Source organism: Chroicocephalus ridibundus, chromosome 3 (genome assembly GCF_963924245.1).
Source record: "Chroicocephalus ridibundus chromosome 3, bChrRid1.1, whole genome shotgun sequence".
Taxonomy (NCBI): domain Eukaryota; kingdom Metazoa; phylum Chordata; class Aves; order Charadriiformes; family Laridae; genus Chroicocephalus; species Chroicocephalus ridibundus.
The window spans coordinates 120,960,940-120,984,246 of NC_086286.1; the positions used below are offsets into that span (position 1 = coordinate 120,960,940).

General features: G+C 45.3%; 2 protein-coding genes across 5 annotated transcripts in view; one reads left to right on the forward strand and one right to left on the reverse strand.

Moving 5' to 3' along the window:
* The window catches only part of KLHL29 (kelch like family member 29), a 402,404-nt gene extending 393,085 nt beyond the window's left edge, over positions 1–9,319 (forward strand). For all 3 annotated transcript variants that reach the window (XM_063330556.1, XM_063330557.1, XM_063330558.1), the window contains one exon: positions 6,949–9,319. In XM_063330556.1, the coding sequence (XP_063186626.1) occupies positions 6,949–7,132 (184 nt within the window). In that variant the 3' untranslated portion in view covers positions 7,133–9,319. The remainder of the gene's footprint in view (positions 1–6,948) is intronic.
* Positions 9,320–18,928: 9,609 nt separating this feature from the next.
* ATAD2B (ATPase family AAA domain containing 2B) overlaps positions 18,929–23,307 on the reverse strand; it is an 82,505-nt gene continuing 78,126 nt past the window's right edge. For both annotated transcript variants that reach the window (XM_063330560.1, XM_063330559.1), the window contains exon 28: positions 18,929–22,349. In XM_063330560.1, coding sequence (XP_063186630.1) covers positions 22,308–22,349 — 42 coding nt within the window. In that variant the 3' untranslated portion in view covers positions 18,929–22,307. The remainder of the gene's footprint in view (positions 22,350–23,307) is intronic.

A 23,307-nucleotide genomic window follows, 5' to 3' on the forward strand; every position in this document is an offset into this window, starting at 1 on the left:
ATGGAAATCTTTAATAAAACTTCGACTCGGGCTGAACAGCACAAAACCAGGGTCGGTTTGTGGATTTTTTTTCTTTTTTCTTTTTTTTTCCCCTCTTCTTTTTAAATAAGCCCTTGTTCTTGAACAGTGAAGCATGGTGACTCCTGTGCTTAACTACCAGGCATTGCTAATGCACGGCACCAGCCGCAGACTCCCCCAGCTGATTCCTTTCCTCGTTGCAAAGTTCGCGGTAACTCCAGGCACTGGAAGGGGTTGGAGCACGGCTTGTTTGGACGGATATTCCCAGGTGAAGCTATTACAGAGCGCGGTTCCTTAATGGCCGCGCGCTTCTCGAGCCCGCAGACGTAAAGGCCTGTCTGTTCAGCAGGCAGCATTTGCAGCTGGAAGTGTTTGCGGTCCAGAAGGGAAAACCAAAATCTTCCAGCATATCTGGAAGGAGCCGTGTGGCCGGGACTATGCTCCACGGCCAGCGGATGAGAACTGCCGCACCAGACTAATAGCAATAATTTCTGTAGCGGTTTATGACATGAAGGATTTTGCTGTGCATTAAAGCGTAACTGATACAGAGCACTTGGGCCGTTACTGATGTGCGACGGACTTTGGAATAAAACATTGCTGGTTTTCAGCAATAAGTAACAATGCCACATGATGGTTGTGGATCATTAGCAAGGGAAAGTGCTCGCGGAGTATGGGAGAATACAACTGGAGCTTGGCCAAAACACCCACACTAATAATCCCGCTCCAAGAAGTGGCATGATAGCCTCCTAATTGACCATGACTAATCTGGACCCTCATTTATCCATCTCATTGTAAAGATGACACCTCTGGCAGCACAGCACGGCCACCCGAGCTCCAGCCCTCTCGAACAGAACAACCTGGCTGCCACCCCGGCCGCAAAACAGCCAGGCACCCCTGGCACCCCTCCCAAACTCGGGACGACGCTTTGGCACCCTGAGCACCACCACCCATGGAGTTAGCAGCCGTGCCTTTCCCTTCGGCGCTGCAAACCACCCTGCAGCTTTCCTTAAAAAGTCCCCAGTTTAAGCAAAAGCTTCTGGGGCGCGTGGCAGCTCTGCCCGGCACCGCACGGAGCCGCTTCCCACCGTACCTGGCACCCTGAGGCTTCTCTTGTCCTAGTGCTCACCCCACCCAGGTGACGAGCATCATTCAGTTCCACCTCCAGGAAAACCCTCCTGAAATCTTAGGGCAGGAAGGAAATTCATCCACTTCTAAACGCAGGGAATTTTTTTTTTCCTCTTCTAAGCAGAGTCTGTGTCTATCTAACTGATCATATTTAATAACCTTTATGGAACTGCTCCAAATAAATTGGTGGGCACGTGTGCCTGCATGGGCAGGAGTGAGGGGGGAGAGGAGCTTTGTTTGTGGACTCAGAAGATATTAAGTTTCAGGGAATCAAAACAACATGCCAATTCAGCTGTTTCAAATCTCTTCTGCAACCCTAGGCATTACAATATAGGAATTTATTTTTTTCTTTTATAACGTTCCCTGATAAGGCTGACGTGATCTTTAGGACTAAGCAGGAAATTTTTAAATAATAATAATCAAAATTAACGAATGTTGCTGGTAGGGCCACTGCTTGGCGCTATGTCTGGCCATCACGACTGGGAGAGAGAAGGGCTGGAGCAGGAGCTGCGAGGCACTGGGCTCTCAAACACTACAGAAAAGAGGCGCTGACATCCTCTGCTTTGGGTTGCGTCCAGCCTACTGCCCATCAGGAGATGTAAGATGCTTCTGAACAAAAAGTGGAGGGTCAATAACAGTCTTGGTGGGAAGGTGGCCACCAAAGCAACGGCAGCTGAGCTGCCTGAGCAGGGCCCCAGCTGAAAGCACCCCCAGCTGGTGTGTGCTGAGCCCTGGTGCCCCACACCTGAGCTGGAGCATGACTAGGTTTGCTCACATGTGCTTAAAAGTTGATTAAAAAGCAGTGCAACGTCAAATGCGGCAACAAAGGCAAATCAGGTCCTGAGCTGCATCTGTGGGGGTGTTACTAGCAGAGGTGGAGATGTGATCATCCCAGTTGGCGCTTGTCAGCCCGCACCTGGAGTACTGTGTCCAGTTTTGGTCCCCACAATTCAAAAAAGATGTGGACAAACTGGAAAAGGTCCAAAGAAGGGCCACGAAGATGATCAAAGGGCTGGAGAACCTGCCCTATGAGGAAAGATTCTCTTCTCCCTGGAGAAGAGAAGGTTCAGGGGGCACCTCATCACAGTGTGCAAGTCCTTAAAAGGTGGCTACAAGGAGGAAGGAGGCTCTCTCTTCACAAGAAGCCACGTGGAGGAGACAAGGGGTAACAGGTACAAGTTACACAAGGAGAAGTTTCATCTCAATATAAGGAAGACATTTTTTACAACGCGAACAGTCAGTCACTGTGACAACCTCCCCAGGGACATGGTGGAGTCCCCATTGCTGGAGGTTTTCAAGATGGGACTGGACAGAGTGCTAGACAATCTCATCAAGGCTCCCTTTCCTACGAGAGGATGGACCAGATGCTCTTTTGAGGTCCCTTCCAGCCTGGGCTGTTCTATGAGTCTATGATTCAGTGTTTGGCTTTGTCCATCAAGTCACTTAATGGCCAGCTGTCAGAGAGGGATCTTCTCTGCCAACTGTTAGCTCAAGCTGGGGAAGAACTGCAAGGTGGATAGGCAGAGAGGAGATTTAGAGGGTATTCAGGTTACACAAGCACTCCAGCTGTGGGCAACCAGGTCCCCACCAGCCCTGGTGCGCCTCAGCCTCGTTGGGATTTTCTTAGGACCATGATTCATAGCTCTGTGGAGGTCAGCAGATGGACCGGACTCGTGGTGGCAGTGCTGGGGGACACGGTGTGATCCTCTGAGACCACTCATGGTTTGGGCAGTGAAGGATGCCCTGGCACCTCGGGTGTCTCAGCTGCAGGGCTGTAGGTGAGGCCTCTCAGAAATGGCGGTAGTTACCCGGGGAGTGGCAAGCAGGGCCGTTAGCCTGCCGGCTAATAATTTTCAAAATACTGAAACGTATTTTCCTGGAAAGAGTGGATGAAGTGACCTCCGTTTCAATGCCGATCACCTTCCCCCCCGGCGTGCTGCCGGAGAGGCGGGGGTCCCGCTGCCCCCGGAGCTGGGGAGGGTTGGCGTCCCGGCAGCCAGGCTCTGCATCGCGGAGCTTCCTTCATTCCCAGGCTCTGACAGCCTGTAATCATTTTATCTCTCAGGATTAATGGCACCGAGCAATAAACTCGCATCCTAATTATTGTAATTATTCCTTTCTTTGTACATCAGCCTTGGTAACGATGTTTTTACAGCTGATGGGATGGAAGGGAGGGGAGAAAAGAAATATTGTCACAGTAATGAAGAGAGAGCAATGAGCACCCTCCTTTCCACTCACTTTCCTCAAGGTTTGAGAGACCACTTGAGTTTCCTATTCCCTGAGGTCCCAGAAATTAGCAGTGATTGTCCAGGACTAAACTCCTAATTGATCTTAAGTAGCTACCTACCACTTTAGCCCCGGAGATGCCAGAATGTCTCCAAAGTCCCCTGCACACGTAAGTACCCGCTGCGGGCTTAGAGCTGCCTGTTTCTTCATAGCAGGAGCAGCTCGCTGTTTTTCATAACCTCAGGCATGACTCAGGAGCTAAGCGTTATGCCGGTCTTATCTACGGGAATTGCATACGGAGGGGGCAGAAGCTAATCTAATTACCATTTAAAATTCATACAGTCTTCCAGATTCTTCCCCGGCGCATCGGCATCACGGTGGGAGGTTACAGTACTGAGCTGCTTGTCTCAGCCGCTGGCCATGAATTTCTCTCAGTGCCGTAGCCCAGGTGCCGGAGAACAAGAGCAGCGTTTGCCCACCCGCTGCAACCCCTGATCCAGAGCATGGGCTGGGGAGGAACCCGGAGCCGTTCGGGAACGTGCGCTTGGCTATTCAGCTGCTGTAGTGGCAGCAGCTGCGGCTTAGAGTAGCTGCTACCAGACATGCCACAGAGGAGACTTAACTAGAAGAAATGTGGGCAGCTAAGATACTAAGGAGGAATTTGTGAAGCACCCACGTCCCCTTTTAGAGACCTAACACTACACGCCTAAGGGATACCAGGCACTTAAGGCCAGACTTCAGCCACGCAGCGCACAGCCAGCTGGGAAGGGCAGGAGGTCGCTTGGCTGCTGTTCCCAGGGTCACCTACAGCACAGATGGAAAGGTCTTTGCACAGGGTCCTCCCTCTGTCCATCCCCTTCTTCCCATCCAGAGCAATCGCTCCATGCAGAGCGGTCTCCTCGGGTAACGAGCAGTATTAGACAGACCCCGTATTTACATGGTAACAGACATGAAGGTCCTCTCCTGTGCTGGTGAGAGGTACTCTCGTCCACACCAAAAAATTAAAACTTACCTGAGGCCATTCATGGGCAGTGGGCCTCGATCATCAACACTGATGGAACCAGCCCCAGGCTCCACGCTCCACACCAGTATTTCATATAATTGCCTGTTATCGATAGTTTTGCAGCCAGATCTTTCTTGGGGAAATCTTTTCTTCGTTTGGCAGTTTGTTTGGGTTTTCCCACTTCACCCCCAAAAATTTGCTGAATTAATCCATTTGCCTTATTTTTTGGGTCACTTTTTGAGTAGGGGTGCTTTTCTAATGACCAAGCAGCATTTCGTTAGAGGACCGAGGCAGCAAAGCTACCACACTCCATCTCTGACACTGGACCCTCTTCTGCCCGACGCATCCCGAACCATATCCCAATTCGAATAAGCTTCTGTCTGCTTCAGCTTCACCATTAATAAAAAGTGAAACACGAACAGCAACCACTACCCCGTGGCCTCATTTCTCAACTCTCACCCTGCTGGTTCCAGCAGCCCCTCCACCACGTCGGGACTGTCTCAGCATGGGGTGGGACCATCCTCCCCCCCATCCCCATGCTGTATTTTGCAAACTCTAAGTCCCGGCCTGGTTTGCTTTTAAATAGTTACTCGCTCCAATACAGAGATGGGGTTTCCACCCCCCAACAAATACCTTAAGCCCTAAACTGTGGTTTAATTTACACGTTTGTCCCATTTACTGGGGCGGCTGGTCCTGCCATCTCTGCTCCCTCCTGGCAGGAGTCCCTGCCGGGCAGCGCCTCTCCGCCTCCAGCTCCGGCCCCTTTGGAGGTGGGCCCGTTCTCTTTCAGAGCCGTCTTTCAGGATGACACTTGCTTTACTCAAGTCCTCGTTCTTCCCCATTTCTCCCTGACGTTTCAAAAATAATTACCAGTGGTTCAGTAAGTTCATTAGCAAACTCCCTCAGGACCCTGGGCTATGTATCATCCAGCCCTGCTGATTTGTGGATAGGCTCTAATCAAGTGTTTCAAGTCTCTCTCTCCTTCCTCCTCCTTTCAGATTAACAGTTATTTTGACAAGATTCTCATTATTTCCTATTTCCTGGCGGTACCCAGGGACTAGGCTTATTTGAGTCCTCACTGTTGTCATTGTGGGTTTATTTTTAACCTCAGGCTCTGCTTCTCCACAAGGACATCAGAGTTTTGTGGTCTTCAGAAACATGTTACTTTGTCGGTGCCGTTTTAGTCTCGGTTAATCCTGGGTCTTCCAGCGCTCTCTGTCTTTTGCCTTTATCACTTCTTGTTATTCTTTTTCCCGCTACTCCAAAATTAGCTAAAGAAATGACTTTGCTTTTACCAAGCCTACAGGGTTGCTACCCTTCTCCAGCTTCTTAGATCTAGGCCACCTTCTTGGCTGCAATTAATTTCCTTCCCCTCCTTCTTTTTGTCCCTGCTGTCCTCTGGCACACACTCTCCAAGTCCCTCTTCCTTCCGACACGGCCGTCCCCCAGCTGCTCTTAGAAGGGACCCAACCACCAGAAGACCTCTTGGAAGGGACCCCAACCACCAGTAAAACCACTGCCAGCCCCGTTCATCTTAGCAACATCTTTAAATGTTGGGGGACAAACTCGGGCAGAAAAGCAGAGGGAAGGCAGCATGGAGAACGCGGCAGCCCTGCAGAGGCTTTTCCCACCCAGCTGCCTCCGTTGTCCGTCTGCCCTTCCCAAATACACACCCCGGAGCCCAGTCCCTCGTTGTCCGTCTTCACTAGCCCAAAGCGAGCGACAGCATTATCGGAGAGGCCGAGGGATTAAGTGGAAGGAGGGAGGAGGAAGAGACGAGGCTGAAGGGCAATTTTTCTTTCAAGTACCTTTCACACCTGTGCACCTTCCCTCCTGTCGAGAGCCTACGGACCATGAGATTAGCCCAGCCTCGTTATCCTTGATTTGCAAGAGGCGTCCAAAGTTGAACACTTCCCTTTTTAAAAAGCAGTAAGGTTTTGTTGTCTTCTTCAGCGGCCACCATACCGCGCCCGTGCAAACCCTCAGCTGCACATCCCCAGCCACCAGATCCTGCGCCACGGGTGGGCTTCTCGCACCAGCCCTCCTGGTGGCAAGGAGGACAGGTCAGCAGGACCCCTGGGCGCTGCCACCACGGAGGGGGCTGAAGCAACAGAGCATTTTTGGGAAGGGTTTTTATTCCCCCCTTCGTTGATAATTAGAGGAGTGACTTGAAGCAAGGGTTTATTCCGGCTGAGGTGGTGGGGACCCCAAATTGCTTGGATTGCTTCTGCGTGTGCGTGGTGTTGCAGGGACACGTCGTCCTGCTACGTTTGCTGCAGATCCCGTACGTGGGCTGGAGAAACACCTCACTTGGACTAATTTCTGTTGCTTAAATTAGAGACAACATTTACCTACCTGGCAGGAACACAAAAAGGATTAATTTGGGGGAAGAGAAAGGGAGGGGGAAGAGAAAGGGAGAGGGAAGAGAAATGCCCACACACCTTTATATAGGTAATAATAAAGGGTATATTCATTGTTTACCCCTTGTTACGGAAGACTGGGTTTGTTTTCAGCCGAAAAAGAAAATTGTTGGGTGAGAAGACTAACTAAAACTTTCTTTTTTTGAAAAAATACAGCGCTGTGGTTCTGGATGGGAAAATTTACGCCACCGGTGGGATCGTTAGCAGCGAAGGACCTGCCCTGGGAAACATGGAAGCCTACGATCCTAAGACGAATACGTGGACACTTCTACCAAATATGCCCTGCCCTGTTTTCCGACACGGCTGCGTAGTAATCAAGAAGTACATTCAGAGCGGCTGATGTTACCCGGGAGTTGGATGGAGAACTCTTTGTACCTGTTGAAAGCGGGCAAGAAGATTACTACGACTTACGAAACAAAAGCAGCAAAGCCAGCCAGTGAACATATTGCTCTAAAGTCTTGAATAGTGTCTACATTGAATGTAGAAAAATCATCCTCACCTTTTGGTGAACAAGGAGCAGAGAGCTCCGTGCTATGTAAGATATTGTAACTTAATAATACGAGGGTGTCACTAGATGTTATAGTGGCACTTGTTCTGGACGTCGGCTTTTGGTCAGCCCAGGTGCAATAGAATTTCACATATTTTTTAAGCTGGGGAAGAGAGGAAAAAAAAAAAAAAAATCTGCATTTTACTTCTAGAGCTCAAGCTTGATTCTTAAAATAACCGTGCAGATTAGTTTTACTATTACACTTTAGGCGTCAATCTATTTGAAAGGTCAAAGTGTCCTTACCACTTTGATTCCGACATTTGTTTTTAACAAATACATGCTTTTCAATACCAATGCCTGAGAGAAATCTTGTGTGACAGATGGCTTACGTTGGTGTCAGTCTTCCATCAGATCAAAGGAATCTTTCAGTTCTCGAGAGCAGAGCCCAGAAGGGGGGGTGAGGTGGGGACTGGGGGGAAGAAGAGTAGCCATTGGTAATAAATTCCGTGTAAAATGATGAAAGAGAAAAAAAAAAAAAAAAAAGGTCTGTTGGGCTGGATGAGTTTCTGCTCCCGGTGACACTTGTGTGGGCACGTGTGGCCATGCCCACAGGTCGGGGGGGGGGCTCCTCACCTCTTCCTCCCGGTTTCCGCTGGTGAGCGAACTTGGCAGTGCTCGATTCCCGTAACGCAAAATGAAAATGGTTTCGATTCCAGAGGTGTTCTCCTGACAAAACTGCTCTTCACTTCTTCTGATTGGGATCACGTTAAAACACACGGCGCGGTGTGGGATTTCCACGTTTTCAACAACCGGAGAAGACGCCTCCTGCTGTGGGTACGCACTCGGTTTTGGCTCTCAACCAAAATCCCTTACCTCGGGATTTACGCCACTATCTTTTATGTAAAGTCTGAGAAGGTTTTTTTTTATTATTTTATTTTTCAAGTTTCCCCATAGGCGTGGAAGCCTTATACTTCTCTTATTTACAGATTTTAAACACACGAGTTTAAATCCCATGGTAGAAAAATGCATAGACTTAAGCCCAGTATAAGAGACTTAAAGTGATTACTACGTAGAGTTGTAAGTATATGCACAGCACAGGGGTTATATTTTTATATATATTAAAATATTGTCTATCCAGAGAGCGTTGTGATGTGGAAATTCTTTATAAATTTATACAGAAAAGGATCAAATGGGAGATGGACCGGGTAACGTAGAGGGGGCAGGGGAAAGAATCTTAAAATTCACAAGGAGGAAGTAACCCCAAGCTAAGGATTGCCCGATTTCTTTCCAAGTAGAGGGAAAAAAGTTGCCATACTTGCCTTTGCAGACTCAAGTCCCAGATGCCACGCCGGTAATTCAAGAAGGAGGGTCCTATACAGGGCGAGGGCGAGATCTTGCCGTCAATATCTGGTTGAATTTCATACCAAATACGCTAGCCTTTTTATACGGAGGGAGGTCTGCCTACAGCTTCGGGGAAATCAATGCAGGTGGTTAGCTGATCATCTTATTTTATTAATAATCGTTTATAAAATAAAAAAAAATGAAATTTGTATCTTGCAGTATTTAAAGAAAAAGCGCTCACGTCAGCTGAGTCAAGCTCTAGGGTGACTCAAGTCTCTCATTTTGACAGTGAGGATCCAGCCTTTGTTATGCAGTTGTTTTATTTATTCTTTAAAGGAAAAAAAAAATAAATAAATAAGCACAACGAAATTATATACTAGTATGTCATTTAAAGTATTTATGTCAAACAGGGTGCAAGTGTGAACCTACAGATTGGAGCACAAGTTTCTAACTGCCTGGGGCAGGACTAATTTTAGTGTTGGTGTGTGTCTGCCTCCAAAGGAGGTGCTACCTGTCAACAAGGCCGAAACACAGTCAACATTTCCAATTTAGCTTACTTCCTCATTTCTCACACTGGAACAAAACTGGCTATTTCTGTGAATAATATAAAAACAGGGTTCTCTGTAATGGTATTGTATATAGTTTATGTTTACTGTTAAGTTCTTGTTATATTATAATAAATATATTTATAGATCTAGATTCAGCATCCAGATTGGATTAATTGTGTCACGACTGACCAAGAAACAACGCGGCACCACCAGTCGCCCCAGGGCTCGGCCCAGCCGGGGATGAAAGTGTGCGCGTTCCCTCCAGCGTGCTTCTCTCGCAACGCCACAACATTTACTGCTAATACTGAAGCGCTCAGTAGCTTCCAAAGCGCTTCCATTCTCGTTTCGGAAAAATTTCTCGGAAGTGATTTTTGGGTTTTATTCAGCCAGGCTGTTTCTTCTTCATCTTTTTCCCCAGACGTAAATTAAGTAAAGAACAAGAGGGCTCACGATAGTTGGGGAAACTGTATTAAAAAAAAAGCACTGATAAACAGCTTTTTCCTTTTTTTTTTTTTTCTTCTTTTTTTGGTGTTTTGTTTTGAATGGAAGTTAGGATGTGTGCTACAATGCTGCTGCCGTGTCTAAAAGATGAAGGTCGCTTTTGCCCTGTGGTCAAAATTCCTTCGTATCCAGAGCGGGAGCTCTGCGCCTCACCGGCCACATCTTTCAGAGAGCACTTAAGTGCAACCGTTCCTGGTTTCTTTGATGTTTCATTAGGGCATCATCTGGTAGTTGTAAAACTGGATATGGAACAAAGATGAGCCAAATATAACTAGTCTCAAATACCACCGCAGTGGAACGTTGCAGCTGGATCTGAGGAGGCAGTATCTGTTCTACACATTAACGGGAAGAATGGAACATACATTGAAATCATCTCCGGTTCTTACAGAGTGCGTCTATGTGAGTAGTTACGAGCATGAGCGGCAGCTTTTAACCATTTTAGTTTAGGCTTAGTGGCTGAGGTTGAACAGCCTGTGAAGATTACTCAAAGCCTGGCAATTCCATATGCGGCAGGAATCCAGACCAAGCGGAATGAGTTGCCAACCTTTTCATCAAGGCTCTGCAGAGATCTCTTACTCAGCGCTAGTCAATAATACTTGGTAGGATGAACAAGACACAGGTATTTGCTTTACTTGTGTGTGGAAATTATTTTAGTTCCCCTCCGGGAAGTTGGCTGAGCGCATTTGCCAAATGAATCATGCGCCACATACCTGCTCGGAGATTTTTCTTCTAAAAAGCTTTAAGAAATTGAGGGGACGCGCTGGCTCAGCAGCCCGAGAACGATAAAAACGCTTTTGTTGCCTGGTTTGACTCTCCCCGGGCTCACCTGGGAAGGCGAGAGATCTCCAAATGGGGCTGTTCACCGCGTTCAGGTGATCACCCGCCCCTGCCAATTTACACAACTCATCCACCCTCCTCCCGCCGTTTCATCTAGCGGCAAACACACTGTACTAATAAAACCTCAGCAACCCTGTCTTTTAATTAACCGTGGCTAGGTGTTAAGGCTGAGCTTAGCACAGTGCAAGCGGAGCAAGCTAATTAGAGCATTCGTTACACTTCAGCTCGCCCTCGGTGGAGTCCCGGCAATCCGAGCGCCGGCAGGAGCCCCGGCTTTGCGCGGCTGCGGGGAGGAGCCGGGAGAGGAGCCGCAGCCCGACGTGACGAGTGACGCCCTGTTTCATCGGCAAAGGCACCGACGGCTTCGAGTCCTTGCCCACCCGCCCGGCTGCTCGCGAAGGATGTCTCTGAACGTTGGAACCGATCCCAAAGCTTTTTTCCGCTGTCTCAAACGCGAGGGCGAGGTCTCGGGACCATTCTGCCTCCCCATCACCCACTGAAAAAGGTGACAATATCGGAGCAGGGGACAAACCCACAACCAGCGCACGCAGTCGGGTGCTGGCAGGCTGCGCCCTGCGCCAGGTCCATGGGAAGACGCTGACTCTGTAGCCACTTTGACATTTTTACAACTTTTCACGCTAATAGAAGCTTTTCAAATTGGAGGAGACCCTTAAGCTCAGCCCTTAATGCCTTCCCTCCTATTTCCAGTCGGCTCCAAACCAGGAGCTGAAGCAGGCTTTCGGCTGAAGCAGAGATGCCAGGATAGGCAGCAGTAAGTTCCCATCGTCGGCAAGTGTTTTGGGATGACAACTTAAGGCTGCAGGAAAAGCCGGGAAGAAAATGGTCGGGATGGGAGCAGATGGACGTGTCTCAGGCAGGGCGATTCCATCACTCATCACATTAAGCTGGACAGTGACACCAGAACAGAAACAGCCGTTTTTCCTCCAAAAAGCCAATCTGTTCGAGGCGTGATTAGACACTGGCTGAGGTTAGAATTCATGGAAGCAAGAGCTGCCGTCGCGGGCTCCTTTGCTGAGCTGCGCAAGCACGACAACAGCCCAGCGCCGTCCGCAGCTGCTGGAGACTGGAAACAAGAAGAAAGTGGCAGAGAACCTTGAGAAACCACTCTCCCTTTGCTAGTCCCCAGCGTTTTTTCTTTTGATAACACACTCTTAGTAATTCCTGTTTAGCTAGCGGATTTCTTAAAGAGTAAAAAATTGCCGTTTTCTTTATCTAAACAAATTCTACTTCAATCCGTAACAGCTTTACGCACAGAATTAAACGTTTTGGCTCAGTTACTACCTGGGACAAGGAAGCTCCAGCGCTGTCGTCGAGCCAAAACTGCCTCTGAATTTTTCATGAGCGGTGGTCTATACAATGAAGGTTTGAAAGGCCGCCTGCTGGTTTTAATTTCGTCATCTGTAATTTTGGATCGGCATTCTCTTCTGCCTTTGGAGTTCGTATCCCAGATCTTACACGGCAAGATTCATACCGGCAACGGTACGAAACGCCTTCGCGACGTGCCCAGAGAACAGCGCTGGTATCCCAGGGGTTCCAATAGCGCGACAGGCAACTTCAGCACGTAGCTTGCAAGCAAATTGATACAGAACTAGGAATTGTGATGACAACTGGGAGGAAGCTGAAGATTGCTTAAAGTCATGCCTCGCACCACAAGCAATACGCACACGGTCTCCATCGTCCAGCATTGTGACCTTTTTCCACGTTTTTGTGGCTAAAGAGCAGCCAACCTAACTGAGGTTAGCATCCTGGCCTGTACCAGGAATAGCGTGGCCAGCAGGAGCAGGGAAGTGATGGTGCCTCTGTACTCGGCACTGGTGAGGCCTCACCTCGAGTGCTGTGTTCAGATCTGGGCCCCTCTGGACAAGAGGGACATTGAAGTGCTGGAGTGTGTCCAGAGGAGAGCTACCAGGCTGGTGAGGGGTCTGGAGACCAGGGCATATGAGGAGAGGCTGAGGGAGCTGGGCATGTTTAGCTTGGAGAAGAGGAGGCTGAGGGGAGACCTCATTGCCCTCTACAACTCCCTGAAAGGAGGTTGGAGAGAGGTGGGTGTTGGCCTCTTCTCCCAGGTGAATAATGACAGGACCAGAGGAAATGGTCTGAAGCTGCGGCAGGGGAGGTTTAGGTTAGATATTGGGAAGAATTCCTTTACTGAAAGAGTGGTCAGGCACTGGCACAGCCTGCCCAGGGAGGGGGTTGAGTCACCATCCCTAGAGGTGTTTAAGAAACGTCTAGATGTGGCACTTCAGGGCATGCTCTAGTGGCAGAGACTGTATGTTTTTTGTTTTGGTTTGGTTTGGTTTTTTGGTGTGCGTATGGCTGGACTCGATGATCTCAAAGGTCCCTTCCAACCATGAAGATTCTATGAGGTCACCAGTGACACTCCTACATAAGCTCCCGCTTCCTGTCTCATTAAAAAAAATACACATTTTACAGGTAGAAAGGAACCAATTCCTCTCCACGTCTTGGGAACTCAAATCAGTCCCTAATTTGTAGCACGATGTCCTTGTGTTGGCGGGCAGCGTCAGAGGAGGGATCGCTGAACTGAATAGCGAAGGTATCACACCAATGCTTCCAACCTTAAGCGTACACAGAGCATTATGCTCTACCAGAAAAGCTGTCCCTCCACCCAAGTAAAAAAAATCATAGAATCATACAATGGTTTGGGTTGGAAGGGACCTCTAAAGGCCATCTCGTCCAACCCCCCTGCCCTGGGCAGGGACACCTCCCACTAGATCAGGTTGCTCAGAGCCCCATCCAGCCTGGCCTTAAAAACTTCCAGGGATGGGGCTTCCACCACCTCTCTGGGCAACCTGTGCCAGTGGCAACCCAAATCAGCTCTCACAAAGCAAGCCTAAAATTTCCGAGCCCACTGGAATTTCTGCAGCCACGCCGTTTCCATTAAAAGAGATTTTCTTTCAATAAGTTATTTACTTTCATGCCTGGCCAACACAGCACTCTGTTACTTCTTGTCACCGAGTTCAATTTTACCTGCTTCAATTTGCGGGCAGCTTTTCTGCAGGCTGCCCATTTACGTATCGAAACATATAAATGGCAACAGGGCATTTCGCAGGGCCTTCGCAGGGAAAATGAAGAGTGGAAATGCGGCAGGGAGTGCGTGGCAATGGCTCACGGTTCCGTTTCCTATTTGGCAAGAGATATCCCATGGGAACGAAGACGTCCAAACCGCATACTGCCTGCAGAGGATATTAGACTTTCCCTCGTGGGTAGGGGTTTCATAATTCAGGAGGTAACTGAACACTCTGCCCTGCTGATACTCATTTTTACTAACACGTGGGTATTTCAGAAAGAGTGCTGATAATGTGACAGTTATCAAAAGGGCAAGTGAAATGAGTGGGTAATTATAGGGCATTCGCCTGACATCAATCCCAAGTAAAAATGGGAAGATGATATCTAACTAAACTGATCATGAATCAAAGAGATAAGAATAAATACGACGATTTTCTAGAAAATCAGCTGTATCACACAAACCTGATCTCATTCTCCAACAGGATTACACATTTGATTGATAAGGGAATAGATTTTCAACAGCATGTGACAAAATACTTCAACTTCCTGACTGCACAGTACTCAGCAAATATTAAACAGGCCAAAAATTGGCAGATTAATTGAGGAATATCTAATCTGTTTGAGCAATTCTCATTTTGGTATTATTAGGGTATTTCTAATGGAGGATCCTCCTCTTCCACGGCTCTTGAAGGAAAATGTTGACATAATTCACTAGTCACAGCCCTGCAGAAACAGATTAGCAGAGCAGAAGGTAACGAGGGCTGAACAAGTGGCACGTACTGGGCTGGCTCCTCTGGCCGCCTGGGACCACCAGCACAAAACTTTTAATGAAGGTAAGCGGGACCTCAGAGAGGCGGGAATGAGGAAGGGGCTGACATTCAGGATGGAGAACAGCATCATGAAATGCTGCAAGTCTGAGAAGAGTCAAGCAACGAGAGCTCCCAGCCCAATTTCGTGGCATAAAAGGACTAAATTGATCTTCGGACGTGCAAAAAGGGGAAGAGTGAGTAGGAATCAGCGATTTTTAGCTCTATATATGGCACTGGTGGGACCAACGCTGGAATATCACATCAATTTCCTCTGTGAACAAATGTTTCAGAAGATGTTGAAAAATCGACCTACTGCAGAAAAGAGCTGCAAAATTGACTTAAAGGCTGGAGAAAATGCAGTGAAAGCCGTAAAGAGCTCGTTCCGCTCAGCAAAAAGACGACTGAGAGGCTACTTGATCACAGTGCATTAGTATCTTTGGGGGGGAGAAAAAAAAATATCTACGTATGAAGAGTCTAGAACATAAAGAGAAGGCAAGAAGCGGTGCCTGGAAGTAGAAGCCAGACCGAAACAAATGAGGAATAAGGCACGTCTCTCTCCCCATGTGTTTAAACCCAAGTTTAACCACTGGATGAAAAGCTCAAAGACCTGGCAGACGCCCGAACCCCGCAGCTCGAGACCCCATACCTTTCTTGAAGAGACACTCCAGCCACACCGAAGTCAGCAGACCCCGCGCATGCGGGAGATTAGATCACACGCGCCACGGCATCAGGCTCAGCACTGCTTTCTGCTGACTTTATTCTCCGTGAATAAACCCGAATTTTTGTGACCAATTGCTAAACGTTTAAATCATCGTTAGGTGTCAGCTCACTGCCATTTCCAAAATTTATTCTGATGTATTGAAAGGATTAACGCTGTAAGATTTATGCTCAGTTCGTACTTTTGTGGCTGTCCTCTGATTTTTGTGAAAAGGAAGCTTTTAATTTAAAATAATAAAAAAAAAAAAGCTTTCTGCCTTCAGAACATGCTTTAAACTTTAGAGCAAGACTCTGGAGCACTTTAACCCCAATATAAAGGGTAGGCATTAATTTTAAACCCGTTACATCTCCAGTGCTTCGTGAAAATGTAGTCTGACACGCTTCCATTTCCGACACTTAAAATGTCTACACAAAACAAAATTTATTACTAAACTGATGTTAATGGTCACATACAACATGCGACTATTCACATTTTATTTCCTTTCTCTCACGAAACCTTTTGTAATGTCACAGACAGATAACGCAGCAGGCACCACTTCAGAACTCATTTCAGAATTATATTCATTAGAAACCTGGAAGCGATTGGCAGTTTGTCCTTCCCCATCACCAAAACCAGGTATGGGTGCTCTGCCAGGGAGCCTCCACGCACAGGAGGGATTCTACAAGGTGTAACAACGTCGGGAAGAGAACGCAAGGCCTTCATGACAGAACTAGAGCTGGGGTTTTGGAGATGAGAAATAGCTCCTTAACTAAAACAGCAGAAAGACTCAATTTCTTAGCAAATTAATTTAGTCCAAATGTAACACATTCTCTAGGATGAATATCGTGGTCTCTGCTCTACTTCCTTTGCTGAAGAAATATTTCAAAGGGAGCCCTTTTGAAATTTCCCCAAGTCTCTCCTTCCTCCCAATCCACAGTCCCACAGCTGACAGGTCACCTTTACAGGCTCCTCCTTCCACACAGACACAGTCGAACACCTCTGGGTTCAATTCAAAATTCAAATTTTACATTGACGCAAAGGGGCTTTCATCACGACATAATTCACCTCCACAAAACACCAGGATGACAAATGGCGCGAGCGTTCCCAGCAGCCACCCAGGCTCGGGGACCTGCATGTTTCTCACGCATACTCTGCCAAATTCCCGATTGCCCAGAGACAGAAATAAACAAAACAAAACACAACACGGAGAGGAGTCCACGGCCGCAGAACCGACTCAGCTTGTGCAGTATCAGTGTTAGGTCGATGGCTGGACTCTATGATCTGAAAGGTGCCTTCCAACCCCGGCAATCCTCTGACCCTATGAACACACCTACGTGCCGCAGCAGCGATGCCCCAAACGCGGAGCCCAAACCACCTCCTCCTCCTCCTCTGCTCCCAACCTGCCCCGCTCTTGTAATTGAGCGTGAGGAGGCTTCTGACACAGCTTAACTCGAAAATACCTTTCGCACCTGCAACTTGAAAGCACCTTTATTCCAAACCAGCATCCACGTATCAGCAAGCTTTACTGCGGAGGGCCAGGTTTACACTAACACTCCACTAAAATTGGTGAATCCATTCTAAATCATAGAATAGAATCATATGGGTTGGAAGGGACCTCTAAAGGTCATCTCGTCCAACCCCCCTGCAGTCAGCAGGGACATCTTCAACTAGATCAGGTTGCTCAGAGCCTCATCCAGCCTGGCCTTGAATGTCTCCAGGGATGGGGCCTCCACCACCTCTCTGGGCAACCTGGGCCAGTGTCTCACCACCCTCAGTGTAAAGAACTTCTTCCTAATGTCTAATCTAACCCTGCCCTGCTCTAGTTTAAAACCATTGCCCCTCGTCCTATCGCTACATGCCCTTGCAAACAGCCCCTCCCCAGCTTTCCTGTAGGCCCCAATTTTAGGAGCTTATATTTTTAAAGGAAAAGGATTTTCCCTACTATTTAAAGAAAGGCTCAATATAGCACAACTCAAATGCATCCCTAAAGTAAATGGCATTTAGTAGTAGTCACAGCCATTTACTGGCAGCGGGTTCAACTGAAATATACTCCCTACGCAAATGATCCCACTGTGAAAAAATCCCTCACCTACAAATGCAATGAGGCTGAATTAATTAGTGTTAAAGTTTATAATCCCTCATTTTTACATAATAGTTACATGACCACAAGTGATGCATAAAAGGAGGAGGAAAAAAAAAAAAATAAAAAATGAAGTGTTTGGCTTCATTAATCAGTTTACTGATTTAGCTTGCAGAATTTATTCACATGCGGTGTTAGCTTAAAACCCCCTATATTACAGGTCCAAATCCAAATCCTGCCCGAGGTACAGAACAAAAGGATCTCATTTTTAATTTATTTGAATACATTAGCTGAGGGGCTTAAAGGAAGAAACAGAGAATGTGCAACACCGCAAATTTAAGGAAATATGGGAAATTTCAGAAGAACATTCAAGGCAGTAACGAAGAGCAGAAGGCGGCAGCGTTAAGCAGTGAACGCCTGACAAGTGAGCATTGCCCAAGCTTTCACTAAGGCTTTATTAACACCACGCGACGCAATCCAAGTATTCCTCACTAATTCACGCTGCTGATGTACTACTCAAAGTTCACCAGGTATTTTTACACGGATCCTTTTGTCCACGCCCAAGCAAAGCCGAGTTTTGTCCCTTTTGACTGATCGTTTTCACAGACACTACCAGAAATCAGGCCTGAAACTATTCTCTGCGTTAACACGGCTATCACCACGCCTGAAAGACAGAAACGGACAGGCAACACCTCGTCCCCTGCATTCTTTATTCACGGACCGCAAACCCCCGGGACGGTGTTAATGGTGATGCTGGGGTGGGCAAAGCCGTTCACATCGAAACGACACATCTGACCATCCCGATACAAAATGAGCCTCGCCTCTCCCTGACCAACCTCTACATTATTTACATATTTTCTATATTATTTATATATCATATATTAATGTATTATATTTATGTATTTTATAATATTTTCTGTATTATTTATATTATACTTACTTTATTTAATATCTAATTGTGCTTTCAAAGCTGCGTATAAAAGCACAATTGGAGTAAAACGTGAGACAAGTTACTACTTACGCTCTTCCTCAACTAAGTCTTTTGCCCAGGAGCCCTATAGCTTTAGGTACCCAGAAAGGAAAAGAGGAAAACGAGCAGGTGTATTCTATGTCCTACACCTCAAGAGAGGCCGTAACAGATCTATAGAACCGTTTCTCATCCTCTGTTCCACGTTACACGCGTCACACGCAGTTTGTTAGCTCTGGATAAACTGCCAGGGAGTAAGATGTGGGTTGATTCTTCATTTGCACAACCTCTAGCAGCTCGTTCCCCTGTGCGTGAATTCTCCGGGGTGGGAGGGAACTAAAGGAATTCCTAGATATAGTAGAAGTTTAACTTTAAAAAACAAACAAAAACACCCTACAAAAAGTAAGAACAACTTCGATAAAAAGGGAAGAGAGAGAGTGTTTCTTTACAAAAAAAAAAAAAAAAAAAAAAAAAAAAAACATCTAATGAGAAATTCCGGTATCACTTGGATGCTGATGTACTATACACAGTGCTGGGTGGTACCCTGCAACCGAACATAAAATATTTCCTAAGCACCGAGCATAACTTCATAACAATTACGTTACTCACTCACCACTGGGCGATGCTAATTTCACTTCTTCTGTCAAAATTAATACTAGAAGGTTTTTTTTTTTCTTTAATGGAAAAACACTGAAAGCAAAAGTGAAACTGCTCAAAATAGCTAAACAGCAGGATCCCAGAGTAAAACATCTGAACTGTGAAATCAAGGAGGTGTGGTAAGAAAAAGACCAAAATCAGTTAGGAGGCAGCATTTCTTTTACATACATTTTTGAAGGAGCTAACACTGTGTTTTCTTGTCATCTTTATTCAAGTATTTCACAGCAGTTATATTACAAATTACAGTAAAATGTTCAAAATTTCCGGAAGTTCAAAAAAATTAAATAACTTACTTCAAACTAACGTAAAATGAAGTCAAAATGCAAAACATCAATTTAAACACAGTTCTGAATAAAACTATAGAATCCAAAATATACCATAGTTGATGAAGGAAGTCTACTTAATCCACAAAGTAGACACACGTTAATGAAACCAAACAGGACTCCCCGATGTCTAAATAACCCAATGTACAAGATACAAAAGATGCAAGTACAAGCCCAAATTCAAGCTTATGTTGTGATTACAAAATAAAATAAAAACAAAATAAATGACTATCAGCTGCAGGACCTGCCATTCAGGAGACTGAAGGTAAAACCAGAGCTGACCCACCAACTTAAAAAAAAAAAAAAAAGGGAAGACAAGATATTACAAAAAACATTAATCCTATAAATACATTGGCATATGAGGAAATCAAGTAACAATACAGAGGACACAAAACAAAACGAAAAAATTTAATCACAGGTGAGATTCAAGCTTGCAAATACAATTAACTCCATAGCCATCAACTTCACCCAAGAGCAACTCTAATATCTCCACGACAGCCCCCACCAGCCCCAGAGAGAAACCTCCTTCCTTCTGGCCGGCCACATCTCATGGGCCCCAGCACGAGGACTCATCACGCAGGAGTTTATTTGCAATTTTCACAACAAGAAACAAGGAAGAGAGGTCAATTTGTACAAACTCTTGCCAATGCTATGTGGCAAAAAATAAAATAAAATTAAAAAAAAATTAAAAACGTACAAAGAGTAAACAAGTTTAGACCACATGGATAGATTAACAGCTGTTTTAACTCTATAACCACCAGACATCTGTAAAGGAAAACAAAAACTGAAGTGTGGTTATTTGGGCTAGGAAGGCGAGTATATCGTTTTCGGTAAGCTGTCCGCTAGAACATCTGATATCAGCTACTTTTCTCTACGACAACATGGCAGCTCCTCAACTCGTAAAGTTGCCTCTTACGATTTTTCCCAATCAACAACTGACAGTAAAAATTTTCCTTTAGAAACCTGACCTTTTAGAACCATTTTTAATGCTAGGCATTAGCTTAAACTTGCTTTTCACACTCACTGGTGACTAAAATTCTCAACTCTTTTAATTTATATAAATTTATTATCTTCTTAAAAACGTATGCAGTTTTATCTTCCACAAGTGCTGCTGTTACTTGAACAAAAACTTCTTTGAGTAAGTGAAACTGGAATAAATATTTTTAAAAAATTCTGCAGCAAGAACCTGAGACTTGCAAAAAACCCTTTTATCAGAAACTTGCTACAAAAAATCTGCTACATTTTATTTAATCAAATCTTAAAGTTTGTAACAATTTCCATCAAAATACAAAATGCTGTTAATGTACCAGACACAAAAATATCTCAAACAGGTATGATGCTAATAAATACTAAATGAACCATGGAAAAAAATCCCATAACCAAATCTGAGATCAAAGAATCTCATTTAAAGTGTGTTTTCTGCTTGTTTTTGTTGTTTTTAATCGCACTTTCCCACCTAAAAAATACAGTGTTTCTGCATGGGTTGCATTTAGAAGGTGTAACTAGATGTACGCGAACGCTTAAAACCTTTTGCTGCCATTAGCTATAAAGGAAAACAGTGGCGTTCGGGGGAGAAAAAGACCTAAGACAGAATTATGTTGAACCATAATATACAAAGCACTTTGGATTACTGCAGTAGCCCAGGGCCCACGCTGGGTTTCTCTGCGGCGCTGTACTACTCTTAGCCGTGGAGGTGGAGACAAGTACCTTAGCTTCAGCTTGTAAATGGGAGCAGAGTGATTTCAGTCCTCCATAAACACTGTTGGTAACTAAAATACAAAAAGCTGAGGTAGCTCGGTATCTCTGCAGTAGTCCAAGACTGTTTGCTCTAATTAAAAACTAAGCACACTGTATTGCATATTTCCGGAAAGACACTTCCGCCGCTACGCAGGGACAGTCACAATGAATGGTTAACGATGGTAACACGAACCAACTTCTCTAAAAAGACTTTCCACGTAGGTTTGAAATCAATCAGCCCAGGTCACGTTTTAATACTGAGCTTGTGACAAAACATGTTTTTTCTCGAAACTGCCTAGACTGGTCTCTCCAGGTGCCAGAAAGGAAAGGTTTTGAACTACGCAATTCAGACCCAGAGAACTTTGGTCCGAACAGATGGATTGGAAAGGCTGTCCCTCCAGTCCCCCCACGTTAACAATGCTTTGCATGGACCGAGTTGCGAAGCCTAGTTTAAGTTTTATTTTCAAGTGAGCTTGGGCTTCAGGACTTTGACCGACTATAGTGTCTTCTTACCTGCACTGCACGGTCCAAGCTATGTTACAAACACGGAACTTCGGAAAGAAACCTGCCAGTATTACACTTGGTTTTCTTAAAGAACCCCAAATGGAAAACAAGGACATGGTGGGAAAATGCTTCACTTTTAGCAACACAGAAGAGTTTCACTGTGTAACTTGTTTCTAAAACAAATAAATACCAATGAAAAAGTAATTTCACCATTTTGGTAAAGTATGTGGCTTTTTCAGTGTGTCTTAGTTCTGTAGAGTAAGACAGGCATTATAGAACCATAATACTAGTTGCCATCCAATGAAGAGAATACAAATCATCCTTTTGGAGATCTTCATTCTGAAGACAGCTTTCTAACATTGCCATTTGCTAGAATCCAAACCAAATGATTAGCCTTATCTTTCTCAATTGACTAAAAGGCACATTAAAGGCAGTTCTAGAGAGCCTCATCTTCTAATTACTGTACATCCAGTTACTCAAGATTCCTACCACAATGCATCATTGCCTTCTTTAGAACAGGTTGTGTTTTTTTTTTTGTCCGTTACCCCAGAGAAGAGAAAAATTGGAAAAAAAAATTAAAAAAAGTTTGCCTGTTTAAAAATATTCAACTCAGATCTGCTCTTTCCAGTTCTCTTGTATGTGTTGGTCTCCACTTTGCCTGAAGTTTCCCCAAAGATAATGCATGTAGAGTGAACAAGAGCAGAAACCAGAACAGTTTCTGTAGCACCAAAAATCTCCAAGCTGTGGCATTGTATTCTTTATTTATATCAGATACAACTATATGAAGTTCCGTTTGGTTCTTGTAGGCTGGTTGGTTTCAGGTACCTGAGACGATAGCACCAAATTCAACAGAACAAAAAAGAGAGAGCACTTAAGACCAAGGCTCTGCACATACTTGGTGCAAATGGAAACTGAATGGCTCAGAGGACTGCTCTCCCATGAGCAGTTTGAGAGGATAAACCCACCCATCTTGACGAGTTCACAGGAATGTTTCAAACACATGAACTGTTCTTTCCATCTCCTGCAAGAGACATCAATTATACATAAACACACAGAGACAAAAAATAAAGTTACAATACATAATCGTATTTACTGGCCTATTTTTTTTTTTAAATCTGAACAAATAAATAATAGGAAAGTAAAAATGTCTGTTTATTAGCTGCTATCTCCTAGCAAAATATGGTAAAAGAGGAAACTAATTAACCAAGTATTAATGCAGAAAAGAGCTCCACTCTGACGGTCTACGGGAAAATCCAAGTGTAGTAGGGTCACATATAATTAACGTACTCCATATGTATTAAGAAAGCATCGCAATGGCACATGGCACGAATTCAAGTCTTACTGCACACTTATGCTATTGGTGACCCAGCTGCAAAACATATCTGCACAGTTTGGAAAATCAAAGTAAAGATCAGTTTCTACATACTCCTGCTGGATAAATGTCTTTTTAATCTACCTAACATTTGGCACAGACTTTCAACATATTTTTAAGTGAAGATGGCAGAGGAATAGCGTGGAAATGGTTTCAAAAGCATTTCGCAAGAACTCTACGATATCTCCTGTTAAGTCTTTTCCAGGTTTTGTTGTAAAACATTAATGGAGAAAAACATTTAGTGTTCAGTTATCCAACTGGAAACTAGCAATTGTCCTTTTTTCAGCAGTGTTGGTTATCAGCTGAATAAGCAAGTTGATCCAAAGCCCTCTACGGCTACAGCAACGATGCTGGAGGGAATGAGTGTCAAATCAGCTTACACCAATGGTGAAATGACCAACTTATTGTGTTTGCAGACAGAAGGCCTTTGACAGCAAACTCTTTCAGAGGCAAAGGATGGCAGCAAAGCAGACAACTGGCTTGCATCTTGCTGGATTGGACTTTCCCAAGGGTATACCTACCCATCTAGAGAAAGTTTGCAAACTCTTAAGGTCTTCTATGAAAGCCACAATCAGCAAACTGCATGGAGCAGAAACACGTAAATGTT